At 49.6% G+C, this 27,808-nt stretch overlaps 1 protein-coding gene across 1 annotated transcript; it reads right to left on the bottom strand.

Moving 5' to 3' along the window:
* Positions 1-33: 33 nt before the first annotated feature.
* CUNH19orf38 (chromosome unknown C19orf38 homolog) lies at positions 34-21,481 on the bottom strand. Its single transcript, XM_052754186.1, has 7 exons — positions 21,231-21,481; positions 18,814-19,122; positions 11,642-11,737; positions 7,375-7,402; positions 6,786-6,829; positions 5,657-5,694; positions 34-2,397 (listed from the first exon to the last, which is right to left on the bottom strand). Exons 1-7 carry the CDS (start codon positions 21,271-21,273, stop codon positions 2,266-2,268), a joined length of 690 nt encoding a protein of 229 aa, XP_052610146.1. The 5' UTR covers positions 21,274-21,481; the 3' UTR covers positions 34-2,265.
* Positions 21,482-27,808: the final 6,327 nt, after the last annotated feature.

The raw sequence follows: 27,808 nt of genomic DNA, 5'->3' as shown, positions 1-27,808 counted from the left end.
CTGGCAGCGCGCCGCCTGCCGGCCACGCGCCGCCTCGCCGCCGCCGCCGCCACGGGCCGGCTCGGTGGCGCAGCGCCACCTGCTGGCGCCTGAGGGAGCCCGGCGAGAGCGAGCACGACGTGGGTGGGGCCGGCCCCACCCCGCGGGAACGGTCGCTGCTTTGTGAGGTGGCTTAGCCTCCCCGGGACGCCGGGGCGAAGGACCCTACGTCGAGAGGCGGTGCTTGGCGCTATGGCACGCCCCCAGGGGTGCTAAGCTCCGCCCCGAGGCCGCGCCGCGTGAGAAGCGGCGCTTTGTGCCACAGCGCAGCAGCTCCGGAGAGATGGGCAGGGCATGCGTCAGGAGGCGGTGCTTGGCCTCTCGGGCACGCCCCCGGAAGGACCGGGAGGCCCCGCCCCTCCGGGCCGGCGTTTTGTGAACCACGGCGCTTTGTACCACCGTAAGCGTCAGGAGGTAGCGTTCGGCCGCTCGGCCACGCCCCCGGGGGCCACACCCCGCCCCCAGGCCGGCAACACGCGAACGACCGTGCTCTGTAGCACGGTGGAGTAGCTCAAGCAGGGTAGAGGAACTTGAGTCCGGGACCCGTGCCCGACTAAGAAGGAACGCCCCCTCGATGGCTGGGCTCCGCCTCTATGCCGGCGTCCAGCGAACGACACGCTTCGGGGGCAGTAGGTGCTCGGCCGCTAGGGTACGGCCCGCCGAGGGCTGGCCCCGCCCCCACAAGGGCCGCCGTTCGTCGCAAAATGCAGGCGCTCTGAGGGCGGGGCAGAAGCGTAAGTCAAGGGGCGGTGCTCTGCCTCAGGAAGGCCGGTCATCTCCTGGCCGGGGTCCTGGGCACGACCGCTCCTGGGCCTGGAGAAAGAAGAGTTTCCAAACTGGGCGCTCGGCCACGCCCCCACGCCAAGTCTCCGCCCCCCAGGTCTTAGCCGGGCGCTCCACCTCCTTCTGCTCTCCCTGGTAGGAAGAGCACCCGTGCTACGAGGGGGCCGGATTGCAGCACGCCCTCGCTGTGGCCCCGCCCCAGGCTGCACTGCTGGAAAAGCACTTTGAGCCCGCTCTGGACCTTGGCAATTCCCACTGAACTTTCAGTCTTTGAGGAAATTCTTCGGCTTCTGCACCAGGACCTCTCCTTTCCAGCTAACTCTCGGATCCCCCAGTAATGGCTAGCCTCTGTGTTCAACAGTGTCATCCGCTATTTACTTTTTGGTGAACTCTTTGGGACCTCTAATTTACTCCTGGTCCTTACGACCCCTTTGTTCCTACGTTCCTGGTCTCCACAATGCTCCATTCCCTTCCTGCACCTCCAGACTTTTCTCATACACCACATTAACTGAAGTTCAGTGGTATGGTTACCTCCAGCGTGGCCAATTCACCTTCCTCCCCAACCTCCAAGTCATGCAATCCCAAATTTAAAGGTTACCTGAGACCTTAGGGTTACTTTAACAGGACCTGTGCCAGCAGGACTAAACATACACTCAGCCCTTTCCCAAGCCCCGACCCCCAATGGTACAAGCTCATAATCTCAGGCAGAAACAGGATGATGTGATCTCAAGGCCAGCCTGAGCTACAAAGTGAAATTCTGTCACTAAAAAACATACACCCTGTTGGGCTGGAGTGGTGCAAGCCTTTAATTCTAGCACTTGAGAGGCAGAGGCAGGCAACCTGGTCTACATAGTGAGTTCCAGGACAGACAGGGCTACACAGTGAAACCCCGTCTCGAAAACAACAGCAAAAAACACCCCAAAGTCTGGCATGGTGGTATGCACCTTTAATCCCAGAACTCTAGAGACAGGCAGGTGGATCTCTGAGTTTGAGGCCAGCCTGGTCTACATAGTGAGTTCCAGGACAGCCAGGGCCACACAGTGAGACCCTATCTAGAAACAACAGAAAACATATAAAAATATAAACACCAGTCTGAAGGTCAGGTGCAGCTGGGGAAGCAGAGGAAAGAGGTACAGAATGTAGACCTCCTATGCCCAGCTGGACGTCCAGATGCAGGGGCGACACCTCTGGTGATCTACAGTCCAGGGAATCTACAAATGGGCTCTGGCTCTCCATCCAGCCTCTAGGCTGCTCCCCTGCCGATTCTTCTTGTCTTCTGTGAGGAAGGTCACACCAGGAGTCCCCTTCCTCTGGCCTGTCCATCTCCTTAGAAAGCCTTGTCTTGACCCCTCCCTACGCCGAGTCTCTGGGTAGATGTCCAGCTTCTGTAGCTTTCGGCAGTGGGACGGGGAGAACCGGATAAAGGGGTCCTCACTCCTGGCCTCACTGGCAGGCCCGGAAAGTGCTGAACTCAGGGAGCTCTGGAGAGGATGATGTAGAGGTGGGCCGCTTTTGAGGCTCGGAGTTGCAAAGATGTGCATCTGGGGTTGCCACCAAGTCTTCCTGAGTCATTTTCTTTGTCCATGGAAGAAAAAGAACTGAGTGATTTGGGGTGTAAGAACCTGTGAGTTCCTCCTATTCCAAGTTCTCAGGTATCCTCCACCTCTCCCCCCCACCCATATCCCAACCTTCAGTGGCTCTGCTCCTGCTACCTTTACTCTGCTGAGGAAGGAGGCCAGAGGCCTGTGCTCAGTTCCCACTCTGTCACTCCCTAGCAGCCTGACCTCACTGAGTGACAGCTCTCCTACGCCTTAGTTTCAGATGATAGTATCCATCTCCTAGGGGCACTGTGGGCCTGAAACAGAGAGGTCCATGAAGTGGATGGCACCAGTAAGCCAGCCCACCTTTGTGCTCACCCCTATCAGGGCTCCCCTAAAACCTTTCAAGAACTGAACCCAGCTGATTGAGACAGGTTGAGGTCCCTTCAGAGCTTTGGTTCTCCCTAAACATTGACCCTAGTAAGATCCCACAGGGTCTTTGTAAAAATAATAATAATAATAATAATAATACAGCAGGGCATGCCTTTAATCCCAGCACTCAGGAGACGGGCAAGCAGGTCTCTGTGAATTGAAAGCCAGCCTGAGCTAAAGACCCTATTTTTTTTTTCCCCAAGACAGGGTCCCTCTGTGTAGCTTTGGCTGGCCTGGAACTCTCTCTCTTGCTCTGTAGACCCAGCTGACCTTGAACTCACAGAGATCTCCCTGCCTCTGCCTCCCAAGTGCTGGGATTAAAGGCATGCACCACCACCACCACTGCCCAGCTGGTAAGACCATTGTCTTTTTTTTTTTTTAATATTTTATTTAACTTTATTTTATGTACATTGGTGTGAAGGTTTCAGATCTCCCAGAACTGGAGTTGCAGACAGTTGTGAGCTGCCATGTGGGTGCTGGGAATTGAACCCGGGTCCTCTGGAAGAAGAGCCAGTGCTCTTAACTGCTGAGCCATCTCTCCAGCCCCTAGTCTTAAAAAAAGAAAGATGCCAGGTCTAATAGTCCACACCTTTTTTTTTTTTGTTTTGTTTTGTTTTGTTTTGTTTTTCGAGACAGGGTTTCTCTGTGTAGCTTTGCGCCTTTCCTGGGACTCACTTGGTAGCCCGGGCTGGCATCGAACTCACAGAGATCCACCTGGCTCTGCCTCCTGAATGCTGGGATCAAAGGCGTGCACCACCACCGCCCGGCTAATAGTCCACACCTTTAATCCCAGCACTTGGGACGTAGAGGTGGGAGGGTCTCTGAGTTCCAGGGCAGCCAGAACTACATAGAGATCTTTCTCAAAAAATTAAATAAAATAAAATAAAATAAAATAGGGGCTAGAGGGCTGGAGAGATGGCCTTTCAGTTAAGAGCACAGACTGCTCTTCCAGAGACCCAGGTTCAATTCTCAGCACCCACATGGCAGCTCATACCTGTCTGTAACTTCAGGATCCAACACTCTCACACAGACATACATATAGACAAAACACCATTAAAAAAGAAAAAGAGGCCAGGCGGTGGTGGCGCACGCCTTTAATCCCAGCACTCGGGAGGCAGAGCCAGGCGGATCTCTGTGAGTTCGAGGCCAGCTTGGTCTCCAAAGCGAGTTCCAGGAAAGGCGCAAAGCTGCACAGAGAAACCCTGTCTCGAAAAACCAAAAAAAAAAAAAAAAAAAAAAAAAAAGAAAGAAAGAAAGAAAAGAAAAAAAATGGGATGAAACTAAGGTACTATGTGAGGTGGGAGAAATATATTGTTCATATGAGAATAGGCAAATCAAGAAAAGCAGGAAATAGAGCTTGAAACTTTTGGTACATGCCCAACCTAAGACAGGTATATGTGTTACAGTGTTTTATACAGCCCGGGGATAGTGAGGGGACAGCTACATACTGAGATCTGGTCTCAAATAAAAGCCAGTGAAACGTGACTCATATGGCAGAGTATTTGCCTAGTATGCAGGAAGCCCTGGGTTCCACCCCCAGCACCACAGAAACAGACTATAGTGCACACCCGTGATCGCAGCACTTGGGAGGTAGCTGGAAGATGCTCAGATGTTCAGGTGCATCCTCAGCAACATAGTGAGTTTGTGACCAGGCTGTCTGGAGGCAAGATCTAACCCAAACCTAACAATAGAAAGCCTTAGGGGCTGGACGGTTCTGGCTGCCCCTGGCTGGACAAACCTGCAGCAGTCCACCTGCCCTAAGATCCCCAAATGGTGGGGTTACATGCCCCGGCCACCAGGCCCTGCCTTCTAGGTTGATCTGCACAGTTCAGGGTTGGTCCAAGAGCTGAAGCTGCAACAGATGTAACAGGTCTCTCTCTCCCCCAGCTCCCTCCCTCCTTCTCTTTTTGTATGTGGGGCTGAGTATGGAACCCCTGCTTCGAACACACACACACACACACACACACACACACACACACACACACACACACACGTGCGCACGCACGCACGCACGCACGCACGGCTCTCATTCTACCCTGCAGCTGCGCTGGTCTCCAGCTTATGTTTCATTGTTTTCTTTTGTCGGCTTTTGCAACAGGGTTTCTCTGTGTAGCTCCACTGATCTAGAACTCATTTATAGACCAGGCTGGCCTCCAACTCAGGAATCCACCTGTCTGTCTCCTGAGTGCTAGGATTAAAGGTGTGTGCCGCTCTGCCCTCCTCGTTGTTTTAAGACAGGGGCACTCGGGCTGGTGAGATGGCTCAGCAGCTCAAAGCACTTTCAGTCAGACCTGGTGACCTGAACTTGATTCCTGGTAGAAGGAGAGAACAAACTCCAGCAAGTTGACCTCTGACCTCCACAGGTATGCTGTGGCACACACACACCCACACACCCTGCCTACACACACACACACACACACACACACACACACACACACAGAATAAAGTGTGGAGGGGAGATAGGGACTCTGTAGCCCAGGTTGACCTATACCTCACTGTGTAGCTCAGGCTAGTCTCAAACTCAAGGTAGTCCTCCAGTCCTCCTGCCTCCACCTCCCAAGTGCTGGGATTAGAGGTGTGAGCCCTACACTGACTTAACAATAAGCTTTTCTTATTGTCAGGAGGAGATGAGAGCACATCAGAGTGTCACAAGGCTCCACATAGGAACCTGAAGAGGCCATGGGTCACCCCAAACCCCTCACCATCCTTCTCATAACCAGCCCTAGACTTATGGGCAAGTCCTAGTTCTGTGACTCTGGGCTTCTTCCTGGTTCTGAAGCTCAGAGTCAGAGGACTCCCAGTGACACTTCCCCTCTTAGCTGGTCGGTCATCGGGAAACTTCACTAAGAAAAAGAGCTACTCACCGTGGAGATGGCAAACAGAGAGTTATCAAAGGACATGTCTGAAACAGAGAAAGCAGAGTCAGCACAGGGTGGCCTGCTGCCTCGCACCCACCTGCTCCTGTCCCACAGCCTTGACACCCAGAATCCACCCTGCAGAAGGAGTTGGGGTTCATCCTCCAGTATCCTCTCCTGCTCCTTTCCAGCCACCCCAGGGTGAGCTGTGAACATTCAGAGGGAAGGCACAGGTCTCACTGTGTAGAACAGGCTGGGCGGTGCTGTGGGATGTTCTGTATGGCAAATGTGTTGCTAATTAGTCAATAAATAAAACACTGATTGGCCATTGGCTAGGCAGGAAGTGTAGGCGGGACAAGGAGGAGAATAAAGCTGGGAAGTGGAAGGCTGAGTCAGAGAGACACTGCCAGCCGCCACGATGAGAGACAGCATGTGAAGATGCCGGTAAGCCACGAGCCATGTGGCAAGGTATAGATTTATGGAAATGGATTGATTTAAGCTGCAAGAAGCCTGCCACGGCCATACAGTTTGTAAGCAATATAAGTCTCTGTGTTTGCTTGTTGGGTCTGAGTGGCTGTGGGACTGGCAGGTGAGAGAGATTTGCCCTGACTGTGGGCCAGGCAGGAAAACTCAAGCTACAGGGTGGGGGCCAGTGAGATGGCTCAGCAGGTAAAGGCACTTGCAGCCAAGTTTGTTGACTTGATTCAATCCCCAGGACCCCTTGGTAGAAGGAAGAAATGATCCCTGCAAGTTGTCCTCTGACCTCACATGCACTGTGGCATGCTCCCGCACACACATAAATCATGAACAAGTCAATCGATAGACGAACAAGTCAATCGATAGACAAACGCTGCTGATCTCTTCCATGTGCTGATAGCTTGGGTGGTGTGGAAGTCTAGTACAGAGCCTGAGTGGGGATCAGGGGAGGTTTCCTGGAGGGGATAGCTTATACATTGAAGCTAGAGAGAGTGTTCTAGGCAGTGGGTAGAGCCAGTGTAGAGGCTGGAGACAGAAACAGAAAGTGGTAACCCAGCAGAAAGAATGGGGACAGTGTTTGGACCTCAAGAGCAACAGGATTTTGAAGCTTCCTTCACCCAGGGAAGCATCAAGGAGCGCGCGCGCAGAGGGCATAACAGACCTGTGTTGGTGAAGTTGATCTGAGCCCAGCAGGAGTCACGCTCTCTGCAAAGGGATTCAGAAGAAAGGATGCCCCGTGAAATAGGGCACTTGTTCAAGAACATCCCCCCAGCGACAGCTGCTATGGCTTGTGCTTACCACTTGCTCATCCCCTTCCCACAGCAAATACCTGCACCCTCATTTCCAGTCATTACACTAAGTGACAGCTCTCTGGCTATTAGCACCCAGGGACAACTCCAGGAAACGTCTAACATGGCACAGTAAAGAATGCCACTGCAAATACCTAGGTTTCTGGGACAATATTGTGGCAGCCAGCAGTGAGTTGGAGGTAAGGCAGCTGGGTTGCCTGGCCCCATGTGACTTGACTCCAGGCTCAGTATTCACATCTGGAAAATGGGGTTCATCTGGACTTCTGGGAGGAAGTGGTGAGCACTGGTTTTAGAACATCCTGACACATAGCAATGCTCAATAAATAATTCATGTTCCGTGCATTTATCAGCCCTCCCACCAGAGAACACCTTAGGGGATGAAGGTCTGCCCAGGGTCTGCCCAGCCAGTGAAGTGCTCAGAGACACCCTGGAGGGACTCACCTTTGCTTCTGTAAGTTTTTTATTTTAGCTGGAAGAAAGATGAACAAGCATTGGTTAGATTATTCTAGATCTGGTAGCAGCTGAGAAATGCCTACACCCATAAAACCAAAAGCCCCCTTGACCCCTGTGGAACCCAGCCTTGCCTCATCCACATAGATCTGCTACTAAGTACAAAAGCTGCTATAAACAGGTCTTTCCCAGTTTTGTTTTTTTTTACAGTAGTTTTGTTTTCTAGGCAAGGTTTCACATGTAGCCCTGGTTGTTCTGGAACTCACTATGTAGATTAGACTGTAGGTCCAGATCTGCCTGCTGAGTACAGGGATTAAAGGGCTGTACCAACGTGCCCACCTTCACTTAGTTGTCTGAAACTGTCCTGTATAGCTCAGGCTAGCCTGAACTCACTGTGTAGCCAAGGCTGGCTTTGAACTCCAGGTCCTCCTACTTCTACCAGCTAAATGCTAGAATTATGGGTGTGTGGCATCACCCTTGATCTGTTTCTTTGAGACAGGGTCCAGCCAGGGTTGGTCTCTAAACCACAGTCCTCCTCCACTGCCTTTGAGTTCTGGAATTACAGGTGTGTACTACCATGTCACCCCATACATTTTAGGTGGGTTTTTTTTTCTTTGTAAGCTTTATTTACTCTGTGTGTGCATGTTCTTGTATGGGTGTGGGTACACACACCAGAGGGCATACGCAGAGGTTAGAGGAAATCCTGTGGAGGCAGCTGTCCTGCCATGAGTCCCAGAGATCGAACTTACATAGGTATGCTTGGCAGCAAGCATCTTTGTCTGCTTAGCGATCTTACTGCCCCTTATTTATTTTTGTGCTTGACTTACGAGAGAGGTATGTTCCTTAAAAAAACAAGAACTCCAAGTTACCAGTGAGGTGGCTCACTGCTGTAATCCCTGCAAACTGAAAGCAGAGGCAGGAGGATTACCTACATTTCAAGGCCAACCTGATCTATATGGGAGACGGCAGGTCTTCAGACCAGCCTGGGCTCTGAAGTGAAATCCAAACAAACAAAATCTTCAAAATTGTGTAAACATGTAAAATTATTTTTCTTAAAAACTATGAATTTCAGGCTGGGTTTTAGGTAGTTGCACAGGCCTTTAATCCCAGCACACCAGAGGCAGAGGCAGATAGATCTCTGTAGTTCAAGGCCAGCCTGGTCTACAGAGTGAGTTCCAGGCCAGCCTGGTCTACACAGAGAAACCCTGTGGGGGGTGGGGTTTGAACCCTGGGCCTCATGCACATGAGACAAGCACTCCACACTGAGCTAAGCCTTAGCAACCTTAGGATGACAATATGACAGCAACCCCTATATTCCCACCAACTTGGCAAGTGGTGCCACCTACGAGTTCCAGGACAGCCAGGGCTACACAGAGAAACCCTGTCTCAAAAAAACAAAAACAAAAACATGAATATCCTGCTAGACAATTTCCAACACAAGCCTGTGGCCCTAGCACTAGGGAGGTGGAGGCAGGAGGAGCAGGAGTCCAAGGCCACCCTCAGCTATAAAGCAAGTTTGAGGCCAGCCTGGGCTATGTGATACCTGTCAAAAGTGGGGGTGGGGGCTAGGGTGGGGGTGTGATAGTGAGATGGCTCTTCAGGTAAAGACACTTGCTGCCAAGCCTGATGATCTGAGTTGGATCCTGGGAACCCACTTGGTGGAAAAAGAGAACTGAATCCTGCAACCTCCACACACTCCCCCATAATGGAAAGTAAACTTTGTTTAGAAAGAAGTCTCCATTGTTGCCAGGAGCTGAGGGTGAAGTGAACAGAGCCACTGCCTAATGAGCAGAGTCCAGAGCAGTGGTTCTGTGGGTTATGACCCTCAACAAACCTCTGTCTCCAAAAACACTTACACTACAATTCATAACAGTAGCAAATTACAGTTATGAAGTAGGAATGAAAATAATTTTATGGTTGGGTGCTGTGGGATGGTCTGTATGTCAAGTGTGTTGCTGATTGGTCAATAAATAAATCACTGATTGGCCAGTGGCCAGGCAGGAAGTGTAGGCGGGACAAGGAGGAGAATAAAGCTGGGAAGTGGAAGGCTGAGTCAGAGAGACACTGCCAGCCGCCACGATGACAAACAGCATGTGAAGACTCCGGTAAGCCACGAGCCATGTGGCAAGGTATAGATTAATGGAAATGGATTAATTTAAGCTGTAAGAACAGTTAGCAAGAAGCCTGCCACGGCCATACAGTTTGTAAGCAATATAAGTCTCTGTGTTTACTTGGTCGGGTCTGAGTGGCTGTGGGACTGGCAGGTGAGAGAGATTTCTCCTGACTGTGGGCCAGGCAGGAAAACTCTAGCTACAGTTGGGAGTCACCACAACATGAGGAACCATATTAAAGGGTCACAGCATTAGGAAGGGTGAGAACCACTGGTTTAGAGGATGAAAGTTCTAGAAACGGAGGGAATGCTTGAACACAAATGGGACTATGCTTTTGTTTCTGAGACAGCACCTCACGTAGCTCAGGTTAGCCTGGAACTTGCTAGATAGTGAGGCTGACATTGAAGTCTTGATCCTTCTGCCTTCAGTTAGTAAGAGCTGTGCCCAGGTGTGCCCACGGTGCCTTTTATGCAAGAGACTTGAACCGCCATCGATCTTGATGCCTCAGAGGGTGGTCCAGAAACAGGATAGTACCACACCTTGAGTACCCAGGGGTCCCATATGTCAGTCTCCCCTCCCTCCCCCTGTCACCTCCCTTTTGCTAGTGACCTGCTGCTGAATTCTGGTGAAAGAATTCCCCAGACTGACTGTCTCCGTGCTCCTGAAAACATGGATGAAAAGAAGCAGCCCTGGTGAGGTGCAGAGGTGACTCCAGCTAAGAGCACTGGCTGCTTTTCCAGAGGCCCCAGGCTCAGTTCCAGCCACATGTGTAGGAGGCACAGAAGTCCTCGTGCTCACAGATGAGCACGAGGGGAACCTGGAATATTACACACACGGGCTGGTCCTGCAAAGGAAGGGATGCATAGCCTGCTGTCTGCCCAGAAGGCTGGGAGCCGGTGTGGTTCAGACCACACCAGATCTTCCCTCAGACCCTTATCATGAGCTTGCTTTTCTCAGTCAATGTATAGAACCTATCTTTTTGGAAGGTGTCACATATAGTCAACCTGTAGAACCCATCTTAATGGAAGATGTCACATGTACTTTACAAAGAGTTTCAATGTCATTTCTTAAGCTTAATTGTGCACATGGAATTGAGTTAATTATCACTAGGAAATTTTTCACCAAATTGTGCTGTGCTTAACATGCCTAAAATAAACCACTTGGGGTCAGACTCCTGAAGTCTGAACCAGCATCGGCTGATTAGTCATGTTGAACTGAGCTGCCTTCTTCCTCCTGAAGATCATGATGACCCACAGCCGTTTGTAACTCCAGTTGCAGGGTATTCGGTGCCGTGCTTTGGCCTCTGGGCATTGTGTGCATGTGGTGTGTATTTATGCATGCAGGCAGATACCTATACACCTATAGGTATAGGTATACCTATACCCATAATAAAATGAAAAGATTTAAAATAAAACAGTTGTGGTATTGTCCATATGAAATTGTAGTACTTGGGAAGGTGTGGCAGGAGGATTTCAAGTTCTAGCCACACACACACATACCCAAAAAAAGGAAAGAAAAAAAAAATCCAGGAGTAAACAGGATTTCAGCATCAGCCTCAATGATGTGATCCTGGAGGGGGAGGAGAGGAGAGTGGGGAGGGGGAGGAGAGGAGAGTGGGGAGGGGGAGGAGAGGAGAGGGGGGGAGGGGGAGGAGAGGAGAGTGGGGAGGGGGAGGAGAGGAGAGGGGGGAGGGGGAGGAGAGGGGAGGGGGGAGGAGGAGGAGAGGAGAGGGGGGGAGGGGGAGGAGAGGAGAGGGGGGAGGGGGAGGAGAGTGGGGAGGGGGAGGAGAGGAGAGTGGGGGGGAGGGGAAAGAGACAAGGAGCTGGCCATGGTAGCACAATGCCTGCACTCCAAGGGCAGAAACAGAGGCAGTGGATTTCTGGTTTCCAGGCTAGCCTGGACCACACAGTGGTTTCAGGGCAGCCAGGGCTACATAGTGAGACCCTGCCTCAAAAACTGAAAGAGGAAGACTAAGAGCCATGTGGAGGCTGCCAGCTGGCCTTGTTTCCTGCATGCCCCATCACCTCTCCTGACCACTGGCCTTGTTTCCTGCATGCCCCATCACCTCTCCTGACCACTGGCCTTGTTTCCTGCATGCCCCATTACCTTTCCTGACCACTGGCCTTGTTTCCTGCATGCCCCATTACCTTTCCTGACCACCACGGCGACAGCCACCAGCCCTGCGAGGAGGAGGAGGATGGCTCCAGCCAGGCTCAGGGAGAGCACCATGATCCAGGTGGGGACTAGAGGGAGAAGAGAACGGACAGGTGAAGGAGCTGGGAGGGTATGGGAGGGCAGGCACCTGGGGGTACCTCCTGGAGCTCCACCCTCACCCAAGAGATGCCCCAGACAAGCATCTTGAGTGTAGGTGGGCCTGGAAACTCGAAGAGCCTTGTACATAGGCAATTAGCAACCAGTGAGGACTTCTGCTGGACCAGTAAGAAAGTTTCTTCCTTCTGGGGAAGAACCCCCATCCTAAGACTGGATTACCAAGCATTTAGAAAATTGAGGAGGAGGAGGAGGAGGAGGAGGATTGTGAGTTCAAGGCTAGCATGTGCTAGAGAAGTCAAAGCCAGCCTAGGATACAGAATGACCTACACAAACACATACGCGCGCGCGCACACACACACACACACACACACACACACACACACACACACACACAAAAGACAAAGTAAGGGGCTATATATCTCAGGATAGAAAATTCACCTAATGTAAGGAAGGTCCTAGGTTCCATCCCCAGCACCATCAAAAAGAAAGGATGGAGATTTAAATATTTTATTCCATTTAGTCTCTCTCTCACGCACGCAGGCACGCAGGCACGCAGGCACGCACGCACGCACGCACGCACGCACGCACGCACGCACCATAGTATGTGCATGGAGGTCAGAGGACAATGTGTGGGAGTTGGTTCTCTCCTTCCATCATATGGGTCCCAGAGATGGACTCAGGTCATCAGGCCTGAGAGCAAGTGTCCTTAACCACTGAACCATCCAGGTGGTCTGACAATGGACAAATGATCCATTGTTGTGTATAGTTAATACATGCTAATGAAAACATCATTTGTATTTTTATTTATATGCATGGAGGCTGAGAGGAGGCTTGTCTAGAGCCCACAGAGTCCAGAAAAGGGTGTCAGTTCCCCTTACACTAGGGTTACAGGCAGCTGTGAATTCCCTGACATGGGTGCTGGAAACCAAACTCGGGTCCTTTGGAAGAGCAGTCAGTCCTCTCAAATGCTGAGCCATCTCTCCAGCCTCCATGAAAACATTTTTAAAAAGAGCTCTGTGCGCCTGGCACAGTGGTGTACACCTTTAATGCCAGCACTTGGGAGGCAGATGCAGGTGGATTTCTATGAGTTCAAGGTTGGCCTGGTCTATAGAGTGAGTTTCAGGACAGCCAGGGCTACACAGAGAAAACCTGTCTCAAGGAGAAAGAGAGAGGGGAGAGAGAGAGGGAGAGGGAGAGGGAGGGAGAGAGGGAGGGAGAGAGAGAGAGAACGAGAACACTCTGTGTAGTCACAACCCTTAGGAGTATGAGGCAGGAGGATTACATTGAGTTTGAGGCAAGCCTGAGCTACAGTATGAGACCTTGTCTCAAAAAAACAATTTAAGATATTTTAGGGCTGGCAAGATGGCTCTGCTGGCTAGTTTCTTGTTGTTGTTGTTTTCCAGGCAAACTTTATAAACATACAAATAAAATATCATCGCCGGGAGGTGGTGGCGCACGCCTTTAATCCCAGCACTCGGGAGGCAGAGGCAGGCGGATCTCTGTGAGTTCGAGGCCAGCCTGGGCTACCAAGTGAGTTCCAGGAAAGGTACAAAGCTACACAGAGAAACCCTGTCTCAAAAAACCAAAAAAAAAAAAAAAAAAAAAAAAAAGATATCATCACATGCAGCTCTGTGTGCTTCCCCATGTACATTAACAGGTAGACTTGAACTCTAAGTTGCACAGATCAAAAGATATTTGACCAAATCCATGAGCAGAATAAAACTTGCTCTGATCCTGTTCTTTTTTTTTTTTTTTTTTTTTTTTTTTGGTTTTTCGAGACAGGGTTTCTCTGTGTAGCTTTGAGCCTCTCCTGGAACTCACTTGGTAGCCCAGGCTGGCCTCGAACTCACAGAGATCCGCCTGCCTCTGCCTCCTGAGTGCTGGGATTAAAGGTGTGCACCACCACCGCCCGGCTTTTTTTTTTTTTTTGGTTTTGATCCTGTTCTTAAAAGGTGTTCTAGATCAGAACTCTGGCTTTGCCATATCACTAGCTAAGCTTTGAGAGGACTGGCTTCCCCAGGGCTGGGAGGGCTTATGGGGGGGTGTCTGGGAGAGGATACAGCCCTCAGTTTCTAGTCAGCTGCCTGCCATGGCCTCTGCTGGCCAGTTTTATGTCAATTTGTCACTAGCCAGAGTCAGATGAAAGGAGGGACCCTCAATTGAGAAAATGGCCCCATGAGATCTGGTTGTAGGGGACTGGAGAGATGGCTCAGAGGTTAAGAGCATTGGCTCCTCTTCCAGAGGTCCTGAGTTCAATTCCCAGCAGCAACATTGTGGCTCACAACCATCTGTAATGAGATCTGGCGCCCTCAGGCAGAACACTATATAAATATATATATATAAATATATATATATATATATATTTATATATATATATAATACATATATATATTTAAAGATCTGATTGATTGTAGGGCTGGAAAAGACACATGCCACCACTGCCTGCTGTAGGGCATTTTCTTAATTAGTGATTGAAGTTGGAGAGCCCAGACCTCTGTGGATGGTGCCATCCCTGGGCTGGTGGTCCTGGGTTCTAGAAGAAAGCAGATTGAGGCTGGGTGGCAGTGGTGCATGCCTTTAATCCCAGCACTTGGGAGCCAGAGGCAGGTGGATCTCTGATTTCGAGACCAGCCTGGTCTACAGAGCAAGATCCAGAACAGCCAAGGCTGCACAGAGAGACCCTATCTCAAAAAACCAAAAAAAGACAGGAAAAAAAAAAAAAAAAGGCAGGCTGAGCAGGCCAGTGAGCAGCATCCTCCACGGCCTCTGCATCAGCTCCTGCCTCAGGATCCTGCCCTGTGTGAGTTCCTGCCCTGACTTCCTTCAGTGGTGACTATGATGTGGAAGTGTAAGCCAAATTAACCCTCTCTGCTCCAACTTGCTCTTGGTCATGGTGTTTCATCACAGCAATAGTAACCCTAAGACAATGACTTAGTAGTTAAAGGCACTTGCCACCAACCCTGGCAGTCTGAGTTCAATTCCCACATGGTGTAAGGAGAGAACAGATTCTCAGATTGTCTTCTGACTTCCATGTGTACCAACAGGAATTACACACACACACACACACACACACACACACACACACACACACACACACACCAATAAAATGCAACACAAATAAAATACAATTAAAAAGAAATTAGGACTGGAAAGATGACTCAAGCGTGGAGAGCATGGACTGCTCTTCCAGAGGACCCGGGTTCAAGTCCCAGCACCCACAAATAGGCTCGCAACTACTTATAATGGGATCTGATGCCCTCTTCTGGTGTGCAGGCATACATGCAGATGGAGCACTCCATAAAATACATAAGTAAATAAATCTTTAAAAAAAAAAGGGGGGGGAGGACAAATTATGGAGGCTGGAGAGACCTCAGTGGTTAAAAGCACTGGCTCCTCTTCCAGAGGACCCATGTTAAATTCCCAGGATCCGCATGGCAGCTCATAACCACGTGCAATGCCAGACCCAGAGGATAAGAACCCTCTTCTGGCTGGGCGGTAGTGGCACACTCCTGTAATCCAGGCACTTGGGAGGCAGAGGCAGGCTGATCACTGAGTTTGAGGCCAGCTTGGTCTACAGAGTGAGTTCCAGGGCAGCCAGGGCTACACAGAGAAACCCTGTCTCAAAAAAACAAAAAAGAGCCAGGCGGTGGTGGCGCACACCTTTAATCCCAGCACTCAGGAGGCAGAGGCAGGCGGGTCTTTGTGAGTTCGAGGCCAGCCTGGGCTACAGATTGAGTTTCAGGATAGGCTCCAAAACTACGCAGAGAAACCCTGTCTCAGAAAAACAAAAAACAAAAAAGAACCCTCTTCTGGCCTCTTTGGGCATTGCACACATATGGTGCACATTCAATACATGCAGGCAAAATACCCATACACATAAAACAATAAATGAGTGAATGAAAATACCCATACACATAAAACAATAAATGAATAAATGAATGAATGAATGAAAATACCCATACACATAAAACAATAATTAAATAAATGAATGAAAATACCCATACACATAAAACAATAAATGAATGAATGAATAAATAAATACTAATTTTGGAAGAGCTATTTTAAAGGTTGTTTCTCTGTGGCTAGGATTGGCACTGGAGCACTAAGATGCATACCTAGAGCTGCTGGGCAGGGTTTTGCCACTGTGTAGGGAAAGGTGTCCTTAAAATAAGTCAGGGAAGGAGGGCAAGATGACATGGAGTTCCTGCCCTTTGGGTTTTTGTTTGTTTGAGACAGGCTGTTACTATGTACACCTTTCATTTTTCAGTTCTAGCCATGTCTGAATTCACTTCAGTGAACCAGCAAAGCCCTTTTGTGGGTGAATCCAATTTCTTTTTCCTTTCTTTCCTTTACATCCCACCTCTTTTTCCAAAAGGACTCAAGTGCCCCTGCAGCCCTCAAACTTGCTCTGTAGCAGAGGAAGACCTTGAACTCCTGATCCTCTTGCCTCTACCAGGATGACAGGCATGTGCCCCGTGCTGGGATGAGACCTGGGGCTTTGAGGATGCCTGGCAAGTGCTCCAGCAGTGCAGCCACATCCCACGCCAAGTTTGGTTTGAGACAAGACCTCACTATGTAGGCCTGGCTTGCCTGGAACTCTCTATGTCGACCAGACTGGCTCCGAACTTGCCTCTACTTCTGAGTGCTGGGATTAGAGGTGCGCCACAAAAAAAGCTAGTTCCAAGGGCAACCTGACTCAGCCATTGCTCAACGACCCCCCTGCCACAATGTAACAATATAAAGAGATTTCTGTTAAGAGGTCCGCTCAACTGTGACTGGGATAATTGCAAGTGTTCCAGGAAGGACCACTGTGACCTTTGTGTAACTCTCACTCCCGCCCTGACACCCTGTTGAGGTTTTGGGAGGAATGTGCATGCGGACGTGACTGTACCCCCTCTGTGGTCAGACCATGATCTTGAGAAATTAGCCTCTGGACATAAATCAATCAAAACGAAATTGTATGGGAATTGTAATCTTGTGGTTTTTGTGGGTTTTTCCTTTAAAAGTACCTATGTGGCTGCAGTGCGATGTGACTCTTGCCCTCAGGACAGGGGGAGCCCGACTGTACAGCCGCTTCTTCAATAAACCTCGTGCTGTTTGCATCAACTGGACCGGAGTCTGGGTTCTTGGGGCGCCCACTTGAGAAGGTAGAACCCTGGATTTGGGGTCTATCACCACCAAGCCTAGCTCCCATGTCGTTGTCTTTCTTAATTAATTGGTGGTTATTTGTTTATGTGTTTGGGTGTTTTGCCTGCATGTGTCTGTGCACCACTTGCATGCGATGCCAGTGGAGGCCAGAAGAGGGCAGTGGGTCTCCTGGGGTTGGAGTTACAGGTGGTTGTAAGCGGCCATGTAGGCCCTAGGAACTGAACCCAGGTCTTCTGGAAGAGCAGCCAGTGCTCCAGTGAATGATCAAACACACTGTTCTGGGAATGGAAAAGCTACAATAGCACACGAGAAGAAAAAAAGACAATATGGATATGATAAGATAAAGAGGGAGATTATTGAATCTACTTTTAAAAAGGAACTACTTGTTTTAAATAGGGTAAGTAAAGAAAATTTTTTGTCTGAATTTGTCAAATGTTAATGGACTGGACATTGTTAATATATATAATGGAGTTTTTTGTCTGAATCCGTCAAATGTTAATGGACTAGACATTGTTAATGTAATTCTTGACTGTATATATTGTATATACTTATTGGATATAGTTTTTCTTGTATTAGTTATAAGCTTTTTTAATTTTAGACAAAAAAGGGGAAATGTGGTATTGTGTTCCCAAAATATTGTGCATCCTAATAAACTTATCTGGGGTCAGAGAACAAGAACAGCCATAATATTAAACATAGAGGTTAGGCAGTGGTAGCACACGCCTTTAATCCTAGCATTCTAGGGCAGAGATCCATCTGGATCTCTGTGAGTTCAAAGCCACACTGGAAACAGCCAGGCATGGTGACTCATGCCTTTAATCCCAGGAAGTGATGGCAGAAAGCAGAAAGGTATATAAGGCGTAAGGACCAGGAACTAGAGTTGGTTAAGCTTTTAGGCTTTTGAGCAGCAGTTCAGCTGAGATCCATTTGGATGAGGACACAGAGGCTTCCAGTCTGAGGAAACAGGATCAGCTGAGGAAATGGTGAGGCTGAGGAGGCTGTGGCTTGTTCTGCTTCTCTGATCTTCCAGCATTCACCCCGATACCTGGCTTCAGGTTTAATTTTATTATAAGACCTGTTAAGATTCGTGCTACAGTCAGCTGAATTCCTGCTTCATATTTCTGTGGCCCACAGCAAACACAGATATGAGGCCTCCCAGGGCTCCTGCTTAGTCAGATCAACAGCTGATGTCTGCTGTGGCCCACTGCTTCCTACAGGATTACCTCCCTGCCACACTGCACATGTTCTTCCTTTCACTGAGCTTCTGCCTTCCTGAGGTCTCCCACAAACACACAAATGCAAGTTCCAGCCCCAGGGCCTCTGCTCACCATTTTCCCGGTGTAAGTGCTGGGTATCTATCAGGTGGCCATTTCCCTGCTGTAGGTTCTAGGCATCTGTCAGGTGGCCATTTCCCTGCTGTAAGTGCTGGGCATCTGTCAGGTGACCATTTCCCTGCTGTAGGTGCTGGGCATCTGTCAGGTGACCATTTCCCTGCTGTAGGTGCTGGGCATCTGTCAGGTGACCATTTCCCTGCTGTAAGTGCTGGGCATCTGTCAGGTGACCATTTCCCTGCTGTAGGTGCTGGGCATCTGTCAGGTGGCCATTTCCCTGCTGTAAGTGCTGGGCATCTGTCAGGTGGCCATTTCCCTGCTGTAGGTTCTAGGCATCTGTCAGGTGGCCATTTCCCTGCTGTAAGTGCTGGGCATCTGTCAGGTGGCCATTTCCCTGCTGTAGGTGCTGGGCATCTGTCAGGTGGCCATTTCCCTGCTGTAGGTGCTGGGCATCTGTCAGGTGGCCGCTTCTCTTCCTTCAGATCTACTTATCTGTAGACTTGGACTTGCACCAAAGCATCTCAGGGAGGGAGAGGGCAGCATGATGGGGTTCTGCATTGGGGTCTTACCTGGAAAGGAGACCTGCACTGACTGGCTGAGGCCCGACAGCTGGGGCTGGCTGTGCTCACCCATCACGCCATACTGACAGCGGAAGTCACCCCCAGCAGCCTCACTGCCACCACCAGTCACATTGAATGTCACGCCGGGCTGATCTGAGGGGGCCTGCAGGAGCTGGACTGCCTCTTCCCCTCGGAACAGGGTGAAATTGGCCCCTAGGAAGTCCTCTGGGGCTGTACATGAGATGTAGATGGCATCATCTTGGCTGCTTGGGTAGGGGGGCACCAGGAAAATGGATGGTGCAGGAATGGCCAAGGAGCCTGTAATGAAGAAGGACAGCTTGAGCTGGCAGTGTTCTTGGGACCAGATCACCTACTCCATGTAGGTGATCTACGTGCGTGTGCGTGTGCGCATGTGTGTGCGTGCGCGTGCGCGTGTGCACCTGAGCCTGCACATGTGGCTGGGGATCAAGCCGTCCTAACCTTCTGTTGGTCTACACCTCCAGTACCTGAGCCTTGGCGTTTGTAACAGGACACTGGTGGTGACCCTTACTCACACTGTTTAGGAAACTGGGTGCCTGGCACATTGGATACAATGGCACTCACGTGTCATTGTTTAAGACATTTTATCGACAGTGGCAGTGATTAGTATACAACAATAGAGTGATGCTCACTCAACAGTACTATGCATCAGAGCCTGCTGTGGTTGCTAGGGACAAGGCAATGGACTACAGAAATGAACAGAAGCTAGGGCTGGAGAGACGGTTCAGCGGTTAAGAGCACTGGCCGCTCTTCCACAGGACCTGGGTGTGATTCCAAGCACCCACATGGCAGATCATAACTCGGTCTGTAACTCAGGTCCAAAGGGATTTGGCGCCCTCTTCTGGCCTCCACCGGCACCAGGCATGCACACAGTGCCCAGACATACAAGTACACCAGACATACAAGTACACCAGGCATGCACACAGTGCCCAGACATACAAGTACACAAACCACCCATACACAGAAAATAAAATGAAGGCAGAAAAGAAATAAACAGAAGTGCTGACCTCAGGAAAGTACAAGAGGAGTGCTGGGTAGTGCTTGTGAACTAGGGTGACCTCAGAGGACTTCCCAGAAGAGGTGACATATAATCTGAGCCCTGCTTGTGGAGAAAGACCACTGTGAAGATTAGGGAAGAACCTTCCAGCCTGAGGAAATGCTGTAGGAAGAAGCCCAGACAGTGGATGGGGCACACCGATGAGCTGGGGGTGTGGCTGCATGGTAGAGCCCCCTACCTAGAGTTCCCCAGTGAGGGGCTGGAGTGTGGCTCAGTGCTTCTGCCATGGGTGAGGCCCTGGATTCATCCACAAGACCAGAAAAGAAAACCCAAGAGGTGAGGGAGGTCATGTTGGTTGGAAAAGGGTGAGTAAAGGAGAGTAAACTGGGAGGGCAGAGGAATCCACCTCACTCCTTGGTGTTGTGGGAGGGGTGGAGTGAGTTCTGTAGGAAGCAGCCTCGAAAGGGACCAGTCTTGCCTAGCTGTCACAACTTCCTGACCAGAAAGTCAGAGGCAATCCATTTTGTCTTTTTTTTTTTTCCATTTTGTCTTTTTAAAATTTATATTCTGTGTATGAGTGATTTGCTTGCATGTATGTCTGGGCAATATGTGGGTATCTGGTTCCTGTGGAGCCCAGAAAAGGGTGTCAAATCCCTTTGGACCTGAGTTACAGAAAGTTGTGTTCTGCCGTGTGGGTGCTGGGAATTGAACCCAGGTTCTTTGGAAGAGCGGCCAGTGCTCTTAACTGCTGAGTCATCTCTCCAGCTCTTTGCTTTGTCTTTTTTTTTTAAATTAAATTTTCATTCATTTTGTGTGTGTGTGTGTGTGTGTGTGTGTGTGTGTGTGTGTGTGTGTGTAAAACAGAGGACAACTTGCAGGAGTTGGGTCTCTCCTTCCACTATGTGAATGCCAGGGATCAAACTCAGGTCCTCAGGCTTGGCAGCAAGTGCCCTCCCCACCCCGTCACACCAGCCCCTCTTTAAACAAACAGACAGACAGACAGAGCCACATACATCCCAGGCAGGCACTCCTGTGTTATGCCCCTCGGCTTTGAGCAGGATGCCTGCAGACAAACTCCACAGAACTTCTGAGCTAACCTCTCCTGACATCCCACTTTTCCGAGTCCCTTTCTCTGAGTGCCACAGTCCTGGCGGCCAAGGGGGCTGAGTCACGGACAGTGGCACTGCTCCTGGGGTAATATTTCTAGAAAACTTGGCTCGAAGGAGATGAGAAAGCTCAGGCTGGTGTTTCCCAGGCTGCCTCCGTGGGGACCCGACTCATCTACCAACTGGAGAGAGCAGCCCCACTGTGCTTTCTGCCCCAGAGGGCAGCATGGTGGACAGGGGAGGGGCAGCTGGGTGCTTCCCCCAAGGGCAAGCTTCAGACTCACCAGATGCAAACAGCAGAATGGTCCAGGGCATCTCTCCTCCCATGTAGGGCTGGGAAAGCTGGCTGAGGCCACGAGGATCTGGGGCTCCCTGCCAGCCCTGAGACCACAGTGGAGAAAGGAGAAGCGAGGGTTGGTTTACTGTTTCCCCGGTGGCAGGAAGTTGCACACACGCTTGGGCACCAAAAGTGATTCTCTCGTGTCCCCACCCCTTCCCCAAACACACAGTCACCCCGCCACTGCTCGTCAGCCTCTCTGGCTACAGTTCTGTACACTGCCGGGGAAAATGTTTCCTCCCTCCAACCTCAAGAACTTCGGTAGTGTCGGTGGGCTAAGAGGAAGCCTCCACCCGTGACACACCGGCCGGTGGCAGAACCCAATGATGTGGTGGCATCGAGGGGTCAGCCTGAGTGTCCGCAGGCAAGATCTGACTGAGTACTGGGATGTCTCAGTTAGCTGCTGTAGAGGGTGCGAGCAGGGATATTAATTAGATCAAGGAACCACAGCAAGTGCCGTGGTTTCATCAAGGGCCTGGCTCCTGAGAACGCTTGCCTAGGATCCCCAGTGAGGGCTGGGGCAAGGCTCCCCGGAGAGTGCTGCTCCAGCTTTCAGGAGCCCCGTGGTTTGCAGCTTTGGATAAAGGCCTCAAGGCTTCCCCAGCTGTTTGAAGGAACAACAGATGGAGAAAATTCCTGTTAAATCCATACACTTGTAAGTTAATGATACATTTTATTTAGTTTCCCATTCAATCCTACAATGTGTCTTAAAGTCTACACTAGGGGGCAGCTTTTGATCACTGTAGTGTTTTAAGGGAAACTGTCCCCACAGACTATGGCATTATTTGGGAGGTTCCGGAAGCAGGCCTTGCTGAGAGTTCAGACGCCTGCGTTCCCATTTTGCTCTTGGTTCCTGTTTGTGGTTCGAGCTGCTACATGAGCTGCCTCCACTCTGTCATGGATTCTACCTCTGGAACCATACGCCCAAATAAACCCTACCTTCTGTGAGTTGTCTATCACAGCCGCAGCGAAGTAACTAATACAGTCACCAGGAAAAAGCAGCTGGTCCTGGGCTGGAGAGATCCCGTGGTTAGGAACACTAGCCGTTCCTCCAAAGGACCTAGGATTGATTACCAGCACCCATGTGGCTGCTCATAACCAGGAACAACTCTAGTTCCAGGAGATCCAGTGCCCTCTTCTGGATTCTTGGGCACTACACACAGGTTGTACATGCAGGCAAAACACTCATGAAACAAATACATCTGAAAAAGAAGCACCTCCCAGACTCGAGAAGCCTGGGCTACATGCTGACCCAGACAAGAGAGACCCTCTATCTTTCTCTCCCTCTCTTATTTTATTTTATTTCTGAGACAGGGTTCTCTGTGTATCTCTGGCTATACAGCCGAGATTGTATCTCAAAAAAACAAAACAAAACAAAACAAAAACTACTTACCAGGCATAATGATGCACACCTTTAATCCCAGCACTGGAGAGGCAGAGGCAGATGGGTCTCTGTTTGATGCCAGCCTGGTCTACAGAGTGAGTTCCAGGATATCCAGGGCCATACAGAAAAACCAAAATAAAATTAAAAGTTAAAAAAAGAAGAAGAAAGAAACCCTAACTAAGACAGTTGCTCTGTGTGTAGCCCTGCCTGTCCTGGAACTCACTCTGTAGACCAGGCTGGCCTCAAACTCAGAGATCTGCCCACCTCTGCCTCCTGAGTGCTAGGACTAAAGGTGTGCACCACCACCGCCCAGTAGATTCTTTTTCTTTTGTTTTTTGTTTGTTTGTTTGTTTGGTTTTTTTTTTTTTTTTTTTTTTTTTTTTTTTTTTTTTTTTTTTTTTTGTTTTTCGAGACAGGGTTTCTCTGTAGCTTTGCGCCTTTCCTGGATCTCGCTCTGTAGCCCAGGCTGGCCTCGAACTCACAGAGATCCACCTGCCTCTGCCTCCCAAGTGCTGGGATTAAAGGCGTGCGCCACCTCCGCCCGGCTCACCCAGTAGATTCTTAATTCAAACTAGTGAATGGTCAATGTGGAGTCTTTAAGGGACTCTCAAACCTCCCTCTGAAGCATCACAAGCCAGGCCTCCATCCTCTGCACCGCTGTCAACACTTTCACCTTCCAAGATCCCATAGAACATTCCACTGAGTTCTTACCACTCAACGGCTTTTCCAGCCAAACTTCAAATATCACCACAATCCTCCGAAAAACACATGGTCAGGTTTCTCCTAGCAACACCCCGCTCCTGGTACCAATTTCTGTCTTTGTTAGGTTTCTAATGCTGTGTGTGATGAAACACCATGACCAAGGCAACTTGGGTCACAAAGGGTTTGTTTCACATCCACTCTCACATCACAGTTAAATGTCAAAGAAGTCAGGCAGGAACTGGAGAAGGAGCTGATGCAGAGCCCATGGAGGATGCTGCTCACTGGCTTGCTCCTCATGGCTTGTCCAGTCTGCTTTCCAGGACCACAATCCCAGGGGTGACACTGTCCACAGTGTGCTGCCCCCCCCAATCAATCGTCAAGAAAATGTACCACAGGCTTGCCCATAGGCCAGTCCAGTTTGGGTATTTTCTTATCGAGGTTCCATCTTCCAAAGTGACTAGCTTGTGTCAAGTTGACATCAAACTAACCAGCAGACCTATCATCTCAGCACTCAGGAAGTGAAGGCACAAGTTTCAGGAGTTCAAGATCAGCCTCTAGATCAGTGGTTCTCAACTTTCCTAACGCTGTAACACTTTACAGTTCCTCGTGTTGTAGTGACCCCCAACAATAAAATTATTTTTGTTGCTACCTCAGAACTGTGGTTTTGCTACTGTTATGAATTGTAATGTAAATATCTGACATGTAGAATATCTGATATGCAAGCCCTGTGAAAGACTCATTCAACCGTCAAGGGGTCTTGACCCACAGGTTGAGAAGCAGTGCTCTAGATCGTGAATTCAAGGGCAGCCTGGACTACGTGAAACCCGGCTTCAGCAAACAAAAGTCACAAGGGACAGTGGGGGAATTTAGCAAAGCGAGGAGCCCAGAAGAGCTAGGCAAGCTCTCCAGAAGACGAGGATTGAACCCCTGACAGGACTATATCCGCTAAGTGGTTCAGTCACAGACTCTGAGGTCACAGAGAACTTTGTGTGTCCAAAGCAGGGGAAAAGCCCACTTTAGGAGGTCATGGTGGTATTCTCACATAATCCTGCACTGGAGAGGCAGAGGCAGATCTCTGTGAGTTCAAGGCCAGCCTGGTCTACACAAAAAGTTCCAGGTCAGCTATATAGTGAAACCCTGTCTCAAAAAAAGGGGGCAGGGTTTGGGGTGAGGTAGGGTGGGGTGGCTTCTGAGGCACCTCAGTGAGTGGAGTGCTTGCCCAGCATGCATGAAGCCCTGGGTCCATCCCCACCATGAATAAAATCAGCCTGGGGGTACCCACACATCATCCCAGCACTTGGGAGGTAGAGGCCAGGTGATCAGGAGTTCAAGGACATGCTTGGTTGGCTACTTAGTGAGTTGGAGACCAATCTGAACTGCATGAGACCCTGTCTCAAGAAAGAGCAAACAGGGGGCTGGAGAGATGGTTCAGAGGTTAAGAGCACTGGTTGCTCTTCCAGAGGTCCTGAGTTCAATTCCCAGCAACCACATGGCAGCTCACAACTGTCTGTAACTCCAGTTCCAGGGGCTCTGACATCCTCACACAGACATACATGCAGGCAAAACACCAATGCACATGAAATAAAAGTAAATAACTTAAAAAATGTAAAAAAAAAAAAAAAAAAAAGAGCAAACAGGCTGCACCTTGCCCTGAGGGTCACTTGAATGGTGTTTCAAACATACATGCACAGGCATAAAATGAGAGCAAATCTTAAAAACAATTTGAGATTGATTTCCTGTGTACAAGCATTTTGACTGTATGTGTGTCCTGCACCATGTGCATGTCCGGTGCTCACGCAGGTCAGCAGAGTTTGGCAGAGGGCTGACAAGCTGAGTTTGACCCCTAGACACCACAAGGTAGCAGAAAAGGGCCGACAAGAACTCTCCTCTCGCTCACGCCACTTGTGAGCCACGGTGAAATATGACACAAAGCAAAGCAGAATATTAGATATCATCACCTGACAGGATGTGGAACCACCTAGAAGAAACCTGGGCACACTGGTGAGGGAGCTGCCAGCTTTGGTGAACTGTGTGCAGCACTAACCCAAGGCTGAGGTCCTGCACTGCATAACAAGAAAGTCGCTCTCTCTTTCTGACTCGACTGTGATCCTCAGGCCCATGCCACCAAGCCTTCTCTGCTGGGATGCACTGAAGCCTGGACTGTAAGCCACAGAATATACATCCTCCTCAAACTGCTTCTGCTAGGCATTGGACCACAGCAACCTGAAAAGCAAGTGGGCAAGGGTGGTGGTGCATGCCTTTAATCCCAGCACTCAGCAGGCTGATCCCTGTGAGTTGGAGGCCAGCCTGGTCTACAGAGTGAGTTCCAGGACAACCAGGGCTACACAGAGAAATCCTGTCTCAACACCCCTACCTGCCACCCAGGAGAAAAAAAGAGGAAAGAAAAGAAAAGAAAAGGGACACAATATATAAAGAGCATTTAAGCATCAACAACAACAAAAACAATCCAAGTTTGAAATACACAAAAAATGTGAATAAATGTTTCTCTAAAGCATATATACAAAAGAGGAGAAAGGGGTGAATATTATCATGCTGAGTGCCTGTAATCCCAACACTTGAGAGAGCAAGAGGCCTTGAGAGGCCATTGTGTATAGCTGTGAAAGTGAAGCCTGAATGTTGTGTTGCCAAGGAGAGCTGCATACAGGGCATGGAACCAGCCCAAGACAGAGGTGTTATGTTGCAGGCATCAGAGCTGGAAGGGCAGGGCCATCTGAGTCCTCTGACATCAGACATGGGGCCACATGCTGCAAGCCAGGAAAATATAATGGAATCCAGCTACTATCACAAAAGCTGCTACTTGGAAAGCTCAAGGACTTTTCCAAAGGTCAAGCCATGGCTTAAGAAGTCTTGGTGATATTTTAGCTTTTGTATATATATTAGCTGTTTCCTACATGATTTTCTTATTTGCTTATATTCCAAGAACTCTTTTTTTTTTTTTTTTTTTTTTGGTTTTTCGAGAACTCGCTTTGGAGACCAGGCTGGCCTCGAACTCACAGAGATCCGCCTGGCTCTGCCTCCCAAGTGCTGGAATTAAAGGCTTGCGCCACCACCGCCCGGCATATTCCAAGAACTCTTAACAGTGTATTTATCTAAAATACCCATCAAGCATCCAAGGCCAGACGACCTCCTGAACTGAGGTAACACCCTTATGGAAACACCACTGTCTCCTAGGTCAGGGGGACAGCTTTATTTCTTGCACAATTTAAGCTGAGACCCTCCTTTCTTTTTCTTTTCTTTTTGGTTTTTCGAGACAGGGTTTCTCTGTGTAGCTTTGGTGCCTGTCCTGGAACTCACCCTGTAGCCCAGGCTGGCCTCGAACTCACAGAGATCCACCTGCCTCTGCCTCCTGAGTGCTGGGATTAAAGGTGTGTGCCGCCACCACCTGGTGCTTTCTGGTTCCTTTCTTTCTTTCTGTCTTTCTGTCTATCTGTCTTTCTGTCTATCTGTCTTTCTGTCTATCTATCTGTCTTTCTGTCTATCTGTCTTTCTGTCTATCTGTCTTTCTGTCTTTCTGTCTTTTTTAAAGATTGACTTATTTATTATGTACACAGAAGAGGGCCAGACCTCATTACAGATGGTTGTGAGCCATCATGTAGGTGCTGGGAATTGAACTCAGGACTTCTGGAAGAGCAGTCGGTGCTCTTAACCTCTGAGCCATCTCTCCAGCCCTCTTTCTGGTTTCTTGAGACAAGGCCTCACCTTGTAGATCAGGCTGGCCTCACTCTCCGAGATCTGCCTACCTGTCTCCCAAGTGCTGGGATTATGTTAGTGTTATCATGCCTCACCCTATTTATTTGGGATTTTGTTATTTCATGTGTAATGGTCGTTTGCTTGCATGCATGTGTGACCACCTGTGTGTGGTGCCCAAGGATTCAGAAGAAGAGGACGCTCTGGAACTCGAGTTACAGTTCTGAACTGCCATGTGGGTGCTGAGAACGGTCCCCAGGACCTCTGCAAGAACAGGCAGTTAAGTCCTGAGCTCTCCAGGCCCATGATTCTACCCTTCACACTGTGATACAATGGTAGGAATTGTGCATGTGTCTATTTTAGTAGCTGCTTTCAGTCTTATTCAGGAGTGTAAATACTAAGTTCCGGTAATCTGTTGTAATTTATGGAGGAATTACTGGAGCGCCTGTCACAGTTCCCATTGGTGGCAACTGCGCAGTTTCCCATTACCGCCCGATGACCAGCGTCTAGTTTGTTTCGTTTTTACTGTGGAAGTGGACTCTTGCGGTTTTCATCTCTAGTTCCCTAATGACTCCTTGAGTGAGCATCGTTTCCTGTGTGTGCTGGTTTTTCAGACAGGGTCTGGGGCAGCCCTAGGCTGGCCTCAAACCAGGCATGTGGGCACTTCCCTGCCACACATTGCCTGGCCTCAGCAGTTCTCTGCAATTACTGAGGAAGGAAGATTCCACGAC

This window comes from Peromyscus californicus, unplaced genomic scaffold (genome assembly GCF_007827085.1).
Source record: "Peromyscus californicus insignis strain IS unplaced genomic scaffold, ASM782708v3 Scaffold_11__1_contigs__length_118956290, whole genome shotgun sequence".
Taxonomy (NCBI): Eukaryota; Metazoa; Chordata; class Mammalia; order Rodentia; family Cricetidae; genus Peromyscus; species Peromyscus californicus.
Note: the sequence above shows the minus strand (reverse complement) of the source record. Positions and strands in the feature narration are given on the sequence as shown.